The sequence below is a fragment of the Oncorhynchus clarkii genome, chromosome 27 (assembly GCF_045791955.1).
Source record: "Oncorhynchus clarkii lewisi isolate Uvic-CL-2024 chromosome 27, UVic_Ocla_1.0, whole genome shotgun sequence".
In the NCBI taxonomy this organism is placed as follows: Eukaryota; Metazoa; Chordata; class Actinopteri; order Salmoniformes; family Salmonidae; genus Oncorhynchus; species Oncorhynchus clarkii.
Genome location: NC_092173.1, coordinates 18,294,054 through 18,310,960, shown reverse-complemented (window position 1 = coordinate 18,310,960; position 16,907 = coordinate 18,294,054). Strand labels below are relative to the sequence as shown.

The window sequence follows — 16,907 nt, the reverse complement described above, 5'->3', positions numbered from 1 at the left end:
GGAGCCTCCTGCCAGGGTTCCCAGTCCGGAGCCTCCTGCCAGGGTTCCCAGTCCGGAGCCTCCTGCGAGGGTTCGCAGTCCGGAGCCTCCTGCGAGGGTTCGCAGTCCGGAGCCTCCTGCGAGGGTTCGCAGTCCAGAACCTCCTGCGAGGGTTGCCAGTCCGGAGCCTCCTGCGAGGGTTCCCAGTCCGGAGCCTCCTGCGAGGGTTCCCAGTCCGGAGCCTTCAGCGAGGGTACCTGGTCCGGAGCTTCTGGCGACGATCCATGGACCGGAGCCTCCGAGGGTTCCCAGTCCAGATCCTCCTGTGAGGGTTCCTAGTCCGAAGCCTCCTGCGAGGGTTCCCAGTCCGGAACCTCTGCGAGGGTTCCCAGTCCAGAGCCTTCAGCGAGGGTACCCGGTACGGAGCTTCAGGCGACGATCCACGGACCGAAGCCTCCGGCGATGATCCATGGCCCGGTTCCTCCAGCGACGATCCACGGTCCGGTTCCTCCAGCGACTATCTACGGGCCGGAGCTTCCGGCGTCGATCCACAACCCGGTGCCTCTGGCGACGATCCACGGTCCGTGTCCTCCGGCGACGATCCATGGGCTGGAGCTTCCTGCGACGATCCCCGCACCAGAGTCGCCCCCGAAGCGGTCGGATTCGCGAGCGGAGCGGGGTCTACGTCCCGCACCTGAGCCGCCACCGAGGCTAGATGCCCACCCAGATCCTCCACTATAGAGTCAGGTTTTGCGGCCGGAGTCCGCACCTTTGGGGAGGGGGGGGTACTGTCACGCCCTGACCTTAGAGATCCTTTATTCTCTATTTTGGTTAGGTCGGGGTGTGACTAGGGTGGGCATTCTAGTTTCTTTATTTCTAGGTTGGCTTGGTATGGTTCGCAATCAGAGGCAACTGTCTATCGTTGTCTCTGATTGGGGAACATATTTAGGCAGCCTTTTCCCACCTGTTTGTTGTGGGATCTTGTCTATGTATAGTTGCCTGCGAGCACTACATTAGCTTCACGTTTCGTTTTGCGCTTTATTGTTTTCTGTGTGTTTCACTTCTAATAAAAGATGATGGAACCATACGACGCTGCACCTTGGTCCAATCATTCCAACAACAATCAAGACAGCCGCCTAATTTTCCTAATGGAAACCCTGAGATATATTCACACACACACACACACACACACACACACACACACACCAATTTAAAAATGTACTGAGTTACAATTCATATAAAGGAAATTGGTCAATTGAAAATTTTAATTAGGCCCTAATCTATAGATTTCCCATGACAACGGAGGCAGTTTATGATAGAAATTAACATTAAATTCTCTGGCAACAGCTCTGGTCGACATTCCTGCAGTCAGCATGCCAATTGTATGCTCCCTCAAAACTTGAGACATCTGTGGCATTGTGTTGTGTGACAAAACTACACATTTTTATGTGACCTTATAATTGTCCCCAGCACAAGGTGCACCTGTGTAATGATCATGCTGTTTAATCAGCATTTTGATATGCCACCAGTCAGGTGGATGGATTATATTGGCAAAGGAGAAATGCTCACTAATAGGAATGTTAACAAACTAGTGCACAACATTTGAGAAAGAAGCTTTTTGGGCATATGGAAAAAATTAATTCAGCTCATTAAACATAGGACCAACACTTTACATGTTATATGTTTATATTTGTATTTATTTTTTATTTTGTATAGCTACAAAATAAACTTTCCAGTAACACTGACTCAATGATGAAGATAGATAGCATAGGCTACTCACCGGTGATGGCCGATGTGCTCATGCCAATATCTCAAGTTAATATACTTTGAAAAGCAGTGCTGTTCGCTCAGAATCGCTCAAAAGCTGAGAAACAAATGTGTTAGCATCTACAGACAGATTAGTCTTCTCTTATCAGCAGTAGGCATTTTCTTTCCAAACGGTAGACCTTACGTTTTTCTCGTGATTGTATTTTGAAATTTGCGAAAGGCAAAATGACAGCCGCAGCCAACCACAGAAATATAATCCATAGATGGCAGTTCCCATTCAAGTCTGGAATAGCAGCCATTGCTAGGGTACCCATGAGTCAAAGTGCCAGAGTTAGAGGTTCCAAAATCCTTCTATGGGTTATATCTATTTATTATGATTCCCCATTAGCTGCTGCCTTACTCTTCCTGGGGTCCAGACACATCACACAATTAAACAAAAAAAATGAATAAAAGTACATCATATAACATCATTACATCACAAAATGTATAATACCACCATATAACAATATTGAAATGTGCGTGTTTATAGAGTGTGTGTGCTAGCGTGTGTATGAGTATGCGTGTGTGTCTCTTCACAGACCGCGTTGGTCACAACGGAACAAACTGTTCTATATTTGGCGAGTGTATTGGCCAAATTGCAACCTTCCCAAATGTAAGTGCTTGTGATAAATCTTAATCCACTGCTATTTTTTTAGAAGGCATTGATCTTCTGTAGCTAAATTATGCTCTCTGGTGTAGTATTTGGAATAATTGTACTTATGTCTGTTTAGACAGGTGTCATTTTTTGGTAAATTATTTTTATATCCTGATTTCTGCTAAATTATTTTGATTGATCAGGGGTGCTGCAGTACTTCCAGCACCGTTACTTCCTGCTGCTATGTGTGGACAGCTCACACACCGCTTCCCTTTCCCTCTGCCCATCCACACACTCACTCACCAATTGATACAGAAACCAACGTGTGCGAGAACACAGAATGGGTTCCTATCAAATCTTCGGCCATCTGTGGGTGTACGAAAAAGCTGCAGGGGAAAAACAAACACATTAATTTGAGAGAATAACCAGAAAGCAATTAAAATTTATATATTATTCAAAGCAATGAAATCGTTTTTTGTATTATTGGGAGAGAAAGTTGGAGATAATTAGCATAGTGAAAAAGGTGTAGGCTAGATAAAATTGATTCTGAAGCATTCTATATGACCATAAGTTAATTGATTTAACACTTCACAATTCAATCCAGAATAAAACATAGTCCACATTATGTTACCTTACCCTACAAAAATCAAAAATTGTACCTTTAAATTGTAAAAATGTATTATAAACCCTATTATCAGTTACTACCCTGTAATGTATAAGCTAATTGAAAACAATTGATCTTTGCACATCAAGGCAGTGGAAAACGACTCACCACAGTACAGCCCATATCCCAGTTATCAGACTGTGGGTGAAAGATGTGCAGATATTTCTCCATTTCCAGGCGTTTCTGCAAGCAGTCTCGGGAATAGGGAGTTTACTGACACCACAGTTGACAAGTTTAAAAAATCCAATAGAGCCACCCGCAGTCAAAAGCACTGAATTCAACTCCATGGCGACGACAAACTCCTTTCTGTGTCCTACTCCACTTGAAGAATTCAACGTTAGAAAATTCGCGCGCTGTAGTTGTTCAAGATCGACGCGCTCGCTCTCTCTGCTCGCGATTGATATTTACACTGTCAAAGCAAACATACTGACTTACTTTGGAGTTCCGTGTTATTCAGCCTAAAGCGATAAATGTTCTTGCGACTCCTGATGTCAGTCGACTCAAATGTAGGCAATTTGATCGTTCTGTCTCATAAATGGAAGGTGAGGCGTGGACGTCAATGATGATCTATTCTATTCTATGATTTCAGGTTGACCATTTGTATTGTAGTACCAGCCAAAGGAGAAGACAGAATTGCTTTCTCGGACGCATGTGCTGAACGTGCGAATTGATGTACAAGTTGTGAAATACTCCTATTATAAAATTATCCTTGCTTGTGTAACTTGTGCTATGGAGTTACCAAACACAGACAATCCCCGCCCTACTATAAGGGGGCGCAGCTAGAATATTTAAAAGTATACGTCATGAATGTATCACCCCGCTTCCGTTCATTCATAAAGGGTTATGGGAATAGTAGTTTCATGAAATTTACCAGACAACATAGACGCACGTAGTTTTTTTTCTGTGGGCCAGGACACGTCCAGTTTATTTGACACGCCAGGACACGTCCAGTTTATTTGACACGCCAAATAGTGTTATTTGACACGCCAAATAGTGTTATTTGACACGTCAAATAGTGTTATTTGACACGCCAAATAGTGTTATTTGACACGTCAAATAGTGTTATTTGACTTGTGTCTTTTATGACACGCAAAGACCCAAACGGCGTTCCATAATACGATGCAGATAAAGTTGTCTCGCGCACCAACAAGGCTGGTCATAAAAGACAGCTAGCTAGCTCATGGACGCAAACAATGTTCTTCCACAAAAACACAGCAAAACGACATAATCTGTTTCAGTAGCTATAGCTAGGTGTAATCATCTAAAATAACCCTCATCTAGTTCTTATTTGATTAATGGTGGTCGGACCATCTATGTGAAGCTAGCCACAATAGTGGACATTGTAGTTAACCTTCAAAATAAAAGTCTGTCATTGACAGTGAAGCAAATTAATACAAATATAATTATGCAATAATTGAATAGATCACGCTAAACGAGGTTGAAATGTTGTTATATAAAATCAACAAAAGACAATAATTTGTTTATTTGACAAAAATCTGTTGAAATCACACTGGATGTATTAGACTTTAGAATTGCATTGGGGGCATACTTATTTAAAAAATATATGTTTTATTTATTTCACCTTTATTTAACCAGGTAGGCTAGTTGAGAACAAGTTCTTATTTACAACTGCGACCTGGCCAAGATAAAGCAAAGCAGTACAACACATTCATCAACACAGAGTTACACGTGGAAAAAACAAACATACAGTCAATAATACGGTAGAAAAAGTATATATACAGTGTGTGCAAATGAGGTAGGATAAGGGAGGTAAGGCAATAAATAGGCCATGGTGGCGAAGTAATTACAATATAGCAATTAAACACTGGAATGGTTGATGTGCAGAAGATGAATGTGCAAGTAGAGATACTGGGATGCAAAGGAGCAAGATAAATAAATAAATACAGTATGGGGATGAGGTAGTTGGATGGGCTATTTACAGATGGGCTATGTACAGGTGCAGTAATCTGTGAGCCGCTCTTACAGGTGGTGCTTAAAGCTAGTGAGGGAGATATGAGTCTCCAGTTTCAGTGATTTTTGCAGTTTGTTCCAGTCATTGGCAGCAGAGAACTGGAAGGAAAGGCAGCCAAAGGAAGAATTGGCTTTGGGGGTGACCAGTGAGATATACCTGCTGGAGTGCGTGCTACAGGGGGTGCTGCTATGGTGACCAGTGCGCTGAGATATGGCGGGGCTTTACCTAGCAGAGACTTGTAGATGACCTGGAGCCAGTGAGTTTGGCGGTGAGTATGAAGCGAGGGCCAGCCAACGAGAGCGTACAGGTCGCAGTGGTGGGAAGTATATTGGGCTTGGGTGACAAAACGGATGGCACCGTGATAGACTGCATCCAATTTGTTGAGTAGAGTGTTGGAGGCTATTTTGTAAATGACATCGCCAAAGTCGAGGATCGGTAGGATGGTCAGTTTTACGAGAGTATGTTTGGCAGCAATGATAGAAGGATGCTTTGTTTCAAAATAGGAAGCCAATTCTAGATTTATTTTGGATTGGAGATGCCAGACACCTAGGTATTTGTAGTTGTCCACATATTCTAAGTCAGAACCGTCCAGAGTAGTGATGATGGACGGGCGGGCAGGTGCGGGCAGCGATCGGTTGAATAGCATGCATTTAGTTTTACTTGCATTTAAGAGCAGTTGGAGGCCACGGAAGGAGAGTTGTATGGCATTGAAGCTCATCTGGAGGTTAGTTAACACAGTGTCCAAAGAAGGGCCAGAAGTATACAGAATGGTGTCATCTGGTATAGAGGTGGATCAGAGAATCACCAGCAGCAAGAGCGACATCATTGATGTATACAGAGAAGAGAGTCGGCCCGAGAATTGAACCCTGTGGCACCCCCATAGAGACTGCCAGAGGTCCGGACAACAGGCCCTCCGATTTGACACACTGAACTCTATCAGAGAAGTAGTTGGTGAGCCAGGCAAGGCAATCATTTGAGAAACCAAGGCTGTTGAGTCTGCCGATACAAATGTGGTGATTGACAGAGTCGAAAGCCTTGGCCAGGTCGATGAATACAGCTGCACAGTAATGTCTCTTATCAATGGCGGTTATGATATCGTTTAGGACCTTGAGCGTGGCTGAGGTGCACCCATGACCAGCTCTGAAACCAGATTGCATAGCAGAGAAGGTACGGTGGAATTCGAAATGGTCGGTAATCTGTTTGTTAACATGGCTTTCGAAGACCTTGGAAAGACAGGGTAGGATAGATATAGGTCTATAGCAGTTTGGGTCTAGAATGTCTCCCCCTTTGAATAGGGGGATGACCGCGGCAGCTTTCCAATCTTTGGGGATCTCAGACGATACGAAAGAGGTTGAACAGGCTAGTAATAGGGGTTGCAACAATTTTGGCAGATAATTTTAGAAAGAGAGGATCCAGATTGTCTAGCCCGGCTGATTTGTAGGGGTCCAGATTTTGCAGCTCTTTGAGAACATTAGCTATCTGTATTTGGGTGAAGGAGAAATGGGGAGGCTTGGGCAAGTTGCTGTGGTGGTGCAGTGCTGTTGATCGGGGTAGGGGTAGCCAGGTGGAAAGCATGGTCAGCCGTATAAATATTCTTATTGAAATTCTCAATTATCGTGGATTTATCGGTGGTGACAGTGTTTCCTAGCCTCAGTGCAGTGGGCAGCTGGGAGGAGGTGCTCTTATTCTCCATGGACTTTACATGAGTTTGTGCTACAGGATGCAAATTTCTGTTTGAAAAGCTAGCCTTTGCTTTCCTAACTGCCTGTGTATATTGGTTCCTAACTTCCCTGAAAAGTTGCATGTCACAGGGGCTATTCGATGCTAATGCAGAACGCCACAGGAAGTTTTTGTGCTGGTCAAGAGCAGTCAGGTCTGGAGAAAACCAAGGGCTATATCTGTTCCTGGTTCAATTTTTTTTGAATGGGGCACGCATATTTAAGATGGTGAGTAAGGCACTTTTAAAGAATAACCAGGCATCCTCTACTGACGGGATGAGGTCAATATCCTTCCAGGATACCCGGGCCAGGTCGATAAGAAAGGCCTACTCGCTGAAGTGTTTTAGGGAGCATTTGACAGTGATGAGGGGTGGTCGTTTGACCGCAGACCCATTACGGATGCAGGCAATGAGGCAGTGATCGCTGAGATCTTGGTTGAAAACAGCAGAGGTGTATTTGGAGGGCATGTTGTTTAGGATGACATCTATGAGGGTGCCCGTGTTTACGGATTTGGAGTTGTACCTGGTGGGTTCATTGATAATTTGTGTGAGATTGACGGCATCAAGCTTAGATTGTAGGATGGCCCAGGGTGTTAAGCATGTTCCAGTTTAGGTCACCTAGCCTATTCACATATGGTGTCCAGGGCACAGCTGGGGGCAGAGGGTGGTCTATAGCAAGCGGCAACAGTGAGAGACTTGTTTCTGTAAAGGTGGATTTTTAAAAGTAGAAGCTCAAATTGTTTGGGTATAGACCTGGATAGTAAGACAGAACTCTGCAGGCTATCTCTGCAGTAGATTGCAACACCGCCCCCTTTGGCAGTTCTATCTTGTCGGAAGATGTAGTTAGGGATGGAAATGTCAGTGTTTTTGGTGGTCTTCCTAAGCCAGGATTCAGACACGGTGTCAGGTGTGTGCGTACTGGTAGCGAAGTCAAGTGCAGGAGACCAGAGATTTGTGAACAGGCACACACTTTATTGAGGCAAAAGTGCAAAACGCGCAAAAGAGTCACAAGAATAATGTTTAACAATAAACATCTTTGTGAAATATCACGGAAAAAACAAACCAGTCTGGCGCGTCAACAACAAACACGTAACACAAACAATCTTACACAAAGACATGATGGGGAACAGAGGAATAAATACATGTAGATTGATTGGGGAATGAAAACCAGGTGTGCAGGGAACAAGACAAAACAAAAGGATACATGAAAAATGGAGCGGCGATGCTGACTACGGCGGAAGTCGTGACACACGGCTAGGACATCCAGGTTGGCAGAGTGTGCTAAAGCAGTGAATAAAACAAACTTAGGGAGGAGGCTTCTAATGTTAACATGCATGAAACCATATTGAGCATATTGAGCAGTGAAATTAGACAATAATCACTAACCAGGACAGTAATGGACAAGGCATATTGATATTAGGGAGAGGCATGCGTAGCCGAGTTACAGTGGGGCAAAAAAAGTATTTAGTCAGCCACCAATTGTGCAAGTTCTCCCACTTAAAAAGATGAGAGAGGCCTGTAATTTTCATCATGGGTACACTTCAATTATGACAGACAAAATGAGAAAAAAAAATCCAGAAAATCACATTGTAGGATTTTTAATGAATTTATTAGCAAATTATGGTGGAAAATAAGTATTTGGTCACCTACAAACCAGCAAGATTTCTGGCTCTCACAGACCTGTAACTTCTTCTTTAAGAGGCTCCTCTGTCCACCACTCGTTACCTGTATTAATGGCCCCTGTTTGAAATTGTTATCAGTATAAAAGACACCTGTCCACAACCTCAAACAGTCACACTCCAAACTCCACTATGGCCAAGACCAAAGAGCTGTCAAAGGACACCAGAAACAAAATTGTAGACCTGCACCAGGCTGGGAAGACTGAATCTGCAATAGGTAAGCATCTTGGTTTGAAGAAATCAACTGTGGGAGCAATTATTAGGAAATGGATGACATACAAGACCACTGATAATCTCCCTCGATCTGGGGCTCCACGCAAGATCTCACCCCGTGGGGTCAAAATTATCACAAGAACGGTGAGCAAAAATCCCAGAACCACACGGGGGACCTAGTGAATGACCTGCTGAGAGCTGGGACCAAAGTAACAAAACCTACCATCAGTAACACACTACGCCACCAGGGACTCAAATCCTGCAGTGCCAGACGTGTCCCCCTGCTTAAGCCAGTACATGTCCAGGCCCGTCTGAAGTTTGCTAGAGAGCATTTGAATGATCCAGAAGAAGATTGGGAGAATGTCATATGGTCAGATGAAACCAAAATATAACTTTTTGGTAAAAACTCAACTCGTCGTATTTGGAGGACAAAGAATGCTGAGTTGCATCCAAAGAACACCATACCTACTGTGAAGCATGGGGGTGGAAACATCATGCTTTGGGGCTGTTTTTCTGCAAAGGGACCAGGACGACTGATCGGTGTAAAGGAAAGAATGAATGGGGCCATGTATCGTGAGATTTTGAGTGAAAACCTCCTTCCATCAGCAAGGGCATTGAAGATGAAACGTGGCTGGGTCTTTCAGCATGACAATGATCCCAAACACACCGCCCGGGCAACGAAGGAGTGGCTTCGTAAGAAGCATTTCAAGGTCCTGGAGTGGCCTAGCCAGTCTCCAGATCTCAACCCCATAGAAAATATTTGGAGGGAGTTGAAAGTCCGTGTTGCCCAGCAACAGCCCCAAAACATCACTGCTCTAGAGGAGATCTGCATGGAGGAATGGACCAAAATACCAGCAACAGTGTGTGGAAACCTTGTGAAGACTTACAGAAAACGTTTGACCTCTGTCATTGCCAACAAAGGGTATATAACAAAGTATTGAGATAAACTTTTGTTATTGACCAAATACTTATTTTCCACCATAATTTGCTAATAAATTCATAAAAAATCCTACAATGTGATTTTCTGGAATTTTCTTCCTCATTTTGTCTGTCATAGTTGAAGTGTACCTATGATGGAAACTACAGACCTCTCTCATCTTTTTAAGTGGGAGAACTTGCACAATTGGTGGCTGACTAAATACTTTTTTGCCCCACTGTATCATGGGGGTCCAGTGAGTGGTTGGGCTGGCTGGAGACACGATGATTCAGACAGCTAGCAAGCTAGCAGAAGGACGTCGCGACGGAGGAAAGTCTGTTTTTGCCTCCGCGTGCGGTGACGTCGATAGACCAGTCGTGATGGATTAGTAGGGTTCCGAGTAGCAGAGGGTCCAAGTCCAATTGGCAAAATAGGTATAGTGGCCCAAGTATTTGGCCGATGGTTCTATTCAGCTAACAGTCCAATATGCTCTAGACAGCTAGCGGGCCGCATCTAGCAGCTAGCGGGCCGTGGCTAGCAGGCTAGCAGATAGGCATTCAGGAGAAGTCACGGCATAGGGGCCAGTTGAGTACCCCCTCGAGCTGGTTACGTCTGTGAGTTGCCTCTGCCTCGAGTCTCCGAACGTAGGGGAGACAAACACACCTACAACGTGTGAGGTTCTGCACTGCGGCAGTCTCTGAATGTAGGGGAAACAAACACACCTACAATGTGTGAGGTCCTGCACTGCGGCAGCGTAGCCTAGTGGTTAGCGTGTTGGACTAGTACCTGAAAGGTTGCAAGTTCAAATCCCCGAGCTGACAAGGTACAAATCTGTCGTTCTGAACAAGGCAGTTAACCTAGGCTGTCATTGAAAATAAGAATTTGTTCTTAGCTGACTTGCCTAGTTAAATAAAGGTAAAATAAAAATCAGAGAAGTAGTTGGTTTCACTGTACAGCCTTACCTATGGATTGTGATTCAATGACACAAGGTATCAGTCTACTGAGTGACACCCAGAGAAACATTATAGCTCTTATTGTGGGACTCTGAAACAACTGAATTGAGTCACATTTATTGTCAACCCATGTGTATTGAATACCATTCAGAGGAAAAACTATACTGCGTGGATGTTTTGGAGTCTGATAACTCTGAGGAGGACATTGGGAAAAAATATATTGGATATTGAGTAGACTGATACCCCATTTAATTGATCCCCAATCCTTAGGTAAAGCTGTACAGTGCAATTTGAACGTCAATACACACAATAGGCTGACTGGGGAGGAGATTTCACACAGTCACAGTCCCGCGATAAGAGCTACAACACTAATATTTCATAAACTCTTCACAGTTGTGTTCTGTGGGTGTCATCAAGTAGACTGGTAACCCATTTCATTGCTTCACATTCCAACCTTGTTTAACATTATCTAGTCCAAGCATGGCATAATTCCACCAATTGTAACCTTCTGCATCACTTTCAAAGAGGTACTTTTATTTTGAAGGCAAACCGCAAATTCCACTATTGTGCCTAATCCTTACTGTGGCTAGCTTCACAACACACAACCTGGTCCGGTCGAGGCGTCCTAGCCAGATGAAGCTAGCTGGCTGCTTATAACGTTATCTTTGGGCATTAGGCCTTGCTCGCAGTCGGCATTCCAATTAAGTGTTTGATGGCGTTGAGGTCAGTTCTTCCACACCGATCTCGACAAACCATTTCTTTATGGACCTCTCTTTGTACAAGGGGGCATTGTCATGCTGAAACAGGAAAGGTCCTTCCCCAAACTGTTGCCACAACGTAGGAAGCACCGAACCGTCTAGAATGTCATTCAATGCTGTAGCATAAGATTTCCCTTCACTGAAAATAAGAGGCCTAGCCTGAACCATGGTAAACAGCCCCAGACCATTATTCCTCCTCCACCAAACTTTAAAGTTGGCACTATGCATTGGGGCAGGTAGCGCTCTCCTGGCATCAGCCAAACCCAGATTCGTCCACTGGACTGCCAGATGGTGAAGCATGATTCATCACTCCAGAGAACACATTTCCACTGTTCCAGAGTCCAATGGTGGCAAGCTTTACACCACTCCAGCTGACGCTTGGCATTGTGCATGGTGATCTTAGGCTTGTGTGTGGATGGAAACCCATTTCATGAAGCACCCAACGAACAGTTATTGTGATGATGTTGCTTTCAGAGGCAATTTGGAACTCGGTATTGATGACTATTGCAACCGAGGACTGACAATTTTTTACATGTTACGCACTTCAGCACGCGGCGGTCCCGTTCTGTGAACTTGTGTGGCCTACCACTTCGGGCTGAGCCTTTGTTGTCCCTAGATGTTTCCACTTCACAATAACAGCATTTACAGATTACGGGGCCAGCTATAGCAGGGCAGAAATTTGACTGAAAAATTCCAACAACTGACTTGTTGGAAAAGTGGTATCCTATGATGGTGCAGCGTTGAAAGTCACTGAGCTCTGCCAATGTATATCGATAAATATTGTATGGCTGGGTGCTCGATGTTATACACCAGTCGGCAACCGGTGTGTCTGAAATAGCCGAATCCACTCATTTGAAGGGGTGTCCACATACACTATATAAACAAAAGTATCTGTGACTGTAAACATTGAGGGGATTCTATTAATGTTTCCGATTAACCGGTTTAGCATTGGTTGCATTCGTTTTGGAACAGGGCTGCCTCCCGGGCATGAACCGGTTGCCCCGTTTTAAAGTCGGTTCAAAACAAAAGTGATGTAGGTTAATTAAGCACTTGGAGTAATGAGTAGGATTATTGTTTGTGCACATGCAAAAGCGATTGCTTTTGATAAACACGCTTTATCTGCCTTCCCAATGGAAACTAGTTTAAGCATTCGAACATATGTTCTTTGGAAAATAGTTGTTGTAGGCTATGTTTATGAATTATGCATTACGCTGCCTTGTTACCACATGACCAAGCGGCGCAGAATAGGCTTCCTCACTGTCTTTGCCCGTACGTACCACGGGCCATGTCCCAGTGCACCTAATCGAACTCCCTTACCGTGGGTATGGAAATTGAAGAGTTCCCTAGTTCCGCACTATCACATTTCTGCTTCGTCACTCTCACTGAGTGTTTTGTTTGCCCAAGTGATGATTGTATGGGTTATTTCAGTTATTTATTTTGTCGCAAACAGCCTACACCCTTGGATAAGATAAGACGAGTTCAGCTTGCTTTGGTTCTTTTGGTGCTGCTGTCGGTAGAAACGGTCGCCGAAGTCTTGGGTCCATCTGCACAGTGACAGACTGCAGCATCATCGTGATACCGCGTGACAGTGTCTTGGGATACACGCGCGAACGACTCTTTGGTTGAAAAATAAGGCGACCGGCGGTTTTGTACAGAGATACGGTTCACGTTTCCTTTTCTCGGGGACCAGTGCATTGTCTGGCAGGAAAACAGGTGAGCAAAGTTGGTTATTTAGCAAATTAATGGGCTGTTCTAGAAAACTATGGTCATAATTTTGACAGCAACCATATAGCCATCGGTTGGAAAACACAGAAACCATCGGAGAGAATAGTTCCCCATTTTGACAGCATTTGCTTAAAAACCTCAATAGGGGCCGGTGTGTGTGCCATGACATACACAAATCTAACTGCCTGTAGCTCAGGACCTAAAGCAAGGATATGCATATTCTTGGTACCAAGGAAATACTTTGACGTTTGTGTAAATATGAAATTAATATTGGAGAATATAACACATTAGATCTGGTAAGAGATAATACAAAGAAAAAACGTTTTCTATTTTTGAAATGTAAGAGAAAGGCCATTATATGATTTAGGAGTCTAGGTGCAATTTAGATTTTGGCCACTAGATGGCAGCATGGCGTGCTCTCAGTTTTAGACTGATCCAATGAACCATTGCATTACTGTTCAAAATGTTGTATCAAGTCTGCCCAAATGTGCCTAATTGGTTTATTGAAACATTTAAGTACATAACTGTGCACTCTCCTCAAACAATAGCATGGTATTCTTTCACTGTAATAGATACTGTAAATTGGACAGTGCAGAAAGCTTGAATTTTTGCTAATCTTTCTGCCCATATCAGATATGTTTATGTCCTGGGAAATGTTCTTGTTACTTACAACGTCATGCTAATCACATTAGCGCATGTTAGCTCGGAAACCGATCCTATAGAGGTAAAACGCCATCCCCTTTGCATTATCTTATTTTTGGATATAAACTTCCTTTTACATTTTCCCTGCGCAATATGATTTTCTTCCTTGCAGATATGAGTCAAGGCCAGGGTAAAGCTCCTACAGGGCAGGACCAAGATCAGGTCACTGGGATGGTGTGTCTGGAGTCTGAGCTGCAAGATGGACAGTAAGATCTTATCACACACCCATCACACAATCAGATAGCTTATTTATATTATAGTACTTCTGCTGCAAATGTAAGATACTAAGTATATTATTCCATAGTAGGCCTAAAGGTAGAGTATTACACACTGACATGCAAGTATTCAAATAACATTATTACATTCATGTAATTACCCATAACTGGATGTTAGAGGCAATATGCAAAATACAGTAACACAACTTTATTTGATCCTTTCCATGTTCTTCTTATATTTGTCAGCTATCTAAATGTGACTATCTGTTCTTGTCTATAGGATGAAGGAGGTGGAGGTGGATGAGCAGAAGATTCTATTGGTCCGTACCCAGGGCTTGTACAGTGCTGTAGGGAGCAAATGTTCCCACTATGGCGCTCCTCTAATCAAAGGTATTATCTACACACACATGCATGCACAGAACACCCGTCCACATGCATGCACACTCACAGGAGGGTAAGCAAGTCATTGCATGTTCATGGCTGGGCCATGAGTTAACAGTTATTATTTATTCTAAACCATTGTGTTGAAAATTGGGTCAACCCATACAGGCTTGTTTGTTTTGGTAGTCTATTCATTCATGTAGAGTGTATTTACATAGAGAACACTGTATTCAAAACTCTGTCATGAAAAATGTCATCTGTCAGGCTTGTTGACTGTTCTATTGATGCAAGTGCACAATAATGGCATTTGTCAAGGTGTGTCATTCACCATGCTCTCTGGATGCTGGCTATGCCCTTTTCATATGTCTCACATTACAATCTGATTGGGTGCAAAAAACATCAGTGCCGCTATCATTAGTCATAATCAGGGGTCAAAGTAGGTCGGTACGGTCCGGTGTCCTGGTAAGTATATCGTGGGGGTAATAAACACAGTTATTAGTCAAATTGGAGAGTGGAGAGAATATTGTGACTACTGTAGTGTTTTGAACAATGAAAATGTCATGCTCTCTCACGTCACAGGAGCCTTAGTTGGGGACAGAGTGAGATGTCCCTTTCATGGTGCATGCTTCAACATCAAGACTGGAGATATTGAGGAGTATCCTGGCCTGGACTGTTTGCCTAGTTATAAGGTATTAACTTGCTTTATATTAATAATGCAGTTCAATAACTGAGGAACAATAACTGTGAATCAATGGATACTTTGTCTTGAATGTGTTGACTCTGTCACCTACACTAACTCATCTTTATTTTCTAAGGTCAAAGTTGAAGATGGTAAAGTTTATGTGTCAGTAAACAAAAAGGTCAGCAAGAATGCATGATTTTCTCAACATAGTCTCTCTTTCCTAAATGTACATGTAGCTTACTGAGTACATTTGGTGCGTAGATGGACCTTATGACTAGAGTATCCATGATCTCCTCAGTCTCTGAAGGTGTACAAGCGGGTGAAGGATATGAGCTGCAGAGTGTCAGGGGTCAGGCACACCATCCTGCTGATAGGAGGAGGTGAGGATTGGGCCTGAAATGTCAGGAAAAAGGGGGAGGCTTCTTCAGGGAGTGGAGACCTCAAAACTAAATGATGTGTGTGTGTGTGTGCAGGACCTGCCTCTTTGCTGTGTGCCGAGACTCTGCGACAGAACCGCTACGAAGGTAGAATCGTCATGGTGACCAGGGACACCCTGCCACCCATTGACAAGCCCAAGCTCAGTAAGGTAAGGGTGAATGGTCATGGGTCAGTTGAAAGCTGGCATGACCACCGCTGTTCTAGAACACTTCCGAAAAGAGCATCTTTTGAGCCCACAAGGGGTGTGGAGTTATTTTAGTATCCACAAAGTTTGTAATGCCCATTCTCTTCCTCTCTTGCTACTCCTCCTCAGGCAATGCATTTGGAGAGTGCTAGCCTACTCCTTCGGCCAACGGACTTCTTCCAGCAGTATGACATAGAGCTGTGGACGCAAAAGGAGGTGAGACCAGGGGGAGGAATAATGTGGCAATAATTAACCTGTTGACATAGCCTACTGGAGTATCTTTTATGAGTTGTTAGCTCACACAATGTATTGAAGCCAGATAGATAAAGTAGCATACTGTCTTTGGTCAGTAGCACCATGTGATCTAACTTGTGATCAAAGCCCTGGCGTAATCTAAATGTGTGTGTGTGTATTTGCCTGGGTTGTTTGTAGGCAGTATCTGTGAACCCAGTGGAGAAGACAGTGAAGCTGAATGACGGCTCCTTGCATTACTATGACCAGCTGCTCATATCAACAGGCTGCAGGTCAGTGGCCTGTTACTGTTACCCCTCCCTTATCGAACGCCGTTTGGGTCCTTGTGTGTCAAAAAGATCCACGTTAAATTATACTATTTGATGTGTCGATTAACAAAATTCTATTATAGAATATTGTGTGCGCTGACTTTGCTTGTGTAGGCCAAGCACCACCACTACAGTCAGTAGCACTGTCAAAGCTGTAAAAAAAAGTCTACAAATAAGCACACACACCGGCCCCTATTGATGTGTTTACAATACAGCATTGGTAATAAGCCATAATTTGTTTGACTGAATGGGAAAGCAGTGTGAACAGCCTTCTATACTCCGCTTCCATTGTTTTGATCACACGGAATGGGATATGTTCAGAGTATCTTCAGAAAATAATATTGACACATATACCGATGCGGTGAATGAGTTTATCAGGAAGTGCATAGGAGATGTTGTACCCACTGTGACTATTAAAACCTACCCCAACCAGAAACCGTGGATAGATGGGAGCATTCGTCAAAACTGAAAGCGCAAACTCTCGCATTTAACCAGGGCAAGAAAACTGGGAATATGAAAGAATACAAACCGTGTAGTTATTCCCTCCGCAAAGCAATCAAGCAGGCTAAACGTCGGTATAGTGACAAAGTTGAGTCCCAGTTCAACGGCTCAGACATGAGACTTACAGTGCGTGCGAAAGTATTCACCCCCCTTGGCATTTTTCCTATTTTGTTGCCTTACAACCGAGAATTAAAATAGATTTTGGGGGGTTTGTATCATTTGATTAACCTAACATGCTTACCACTTTGAAGATGCAAAATATTGAGA

The 16,907-nt window shown here is 43.7% G+C and overlaps 2 protein-coding genes across 4 annotated transcripts in view; one reads left to right on the top strand and one right to left on the bottom strand.

Annotated features, from left to right (window-relative positions):
• The window catches only part of LOC139386158 (TLC domain-containing protein 2-like), a 41,302-nt gene extending 37,508 nt beyond the window's left edge, over positions 1 to 3,794 (bottom strand). The window contains exons 1-2 of the mRNA XM_071131616.1: positions 3,153 to 3,794; positions 2,684 to 2,766 (exon numbers count right to left, since the gene is read on the bottom strand). Of these exons, the coding sequence (XP_070987717.1) occupies positions 2,684 to 2,766; positions 3,153 to 3,331 (262 nt within the window). The 5' untranslated portion in view covers positions 3,332 to 3,794. The remainder of the gene's footprint in view (positions 1 to 2,683; positions 2,767 to 3,152) is intronic.
• The window catches only part of LOC139385824 (apoptosis inducing factor mitochondria associated 4), a 70,801-nt gene that overhangs the window by 46,678 nt on the left and 7,216 nt on the right, over positions 1 to 16,907 (top strand). For 2 of the 3 annotated variants that reach the window (XM_071131073.1, XM_071131071.1), the window contains 8 exons: positions 13,792 to 13,885; positions 14,175 to 14,284; positions 14,855 to 14,964; positions 15,091 to 15,135; positions 15,256 to 15,337; positions 15,431 to 15,543; positions 15,709 to 15,795; positions 16,012 to 16,103. In XM_071131073.1, the coding sequence (XP_070987174.1) occupies positions 13,794 to 13,885; positions 14,175 to 14,284; positions 14,855 to 14,964; positions 15,091 to 15,135; positions 15,256 to 15,337; positions 15,431 to 15,543; positions 15,709 to 15,795; positions 16,012 to 16,103 (731 nt within the window). In that variant the 5' untranslated portion in view covers positions 13,792 to 13,793. Of the gene's footprint in view, positions 1 to 12,525; positions 12,966 to 13,791; positions 13,886 to 14,174; positions 14,285 to 14,854; positions 14,965 to 15,090; positions 15,136 to 15,255; positions 15,338 to 15,430; positions 15,544 to 15,708; positions 15,796 to 16,011; positions 16,104 to 16,907 lie in introns of those variants that run through there. The other variant, XM_071131072.1, reaches the window with a different exon arrangement.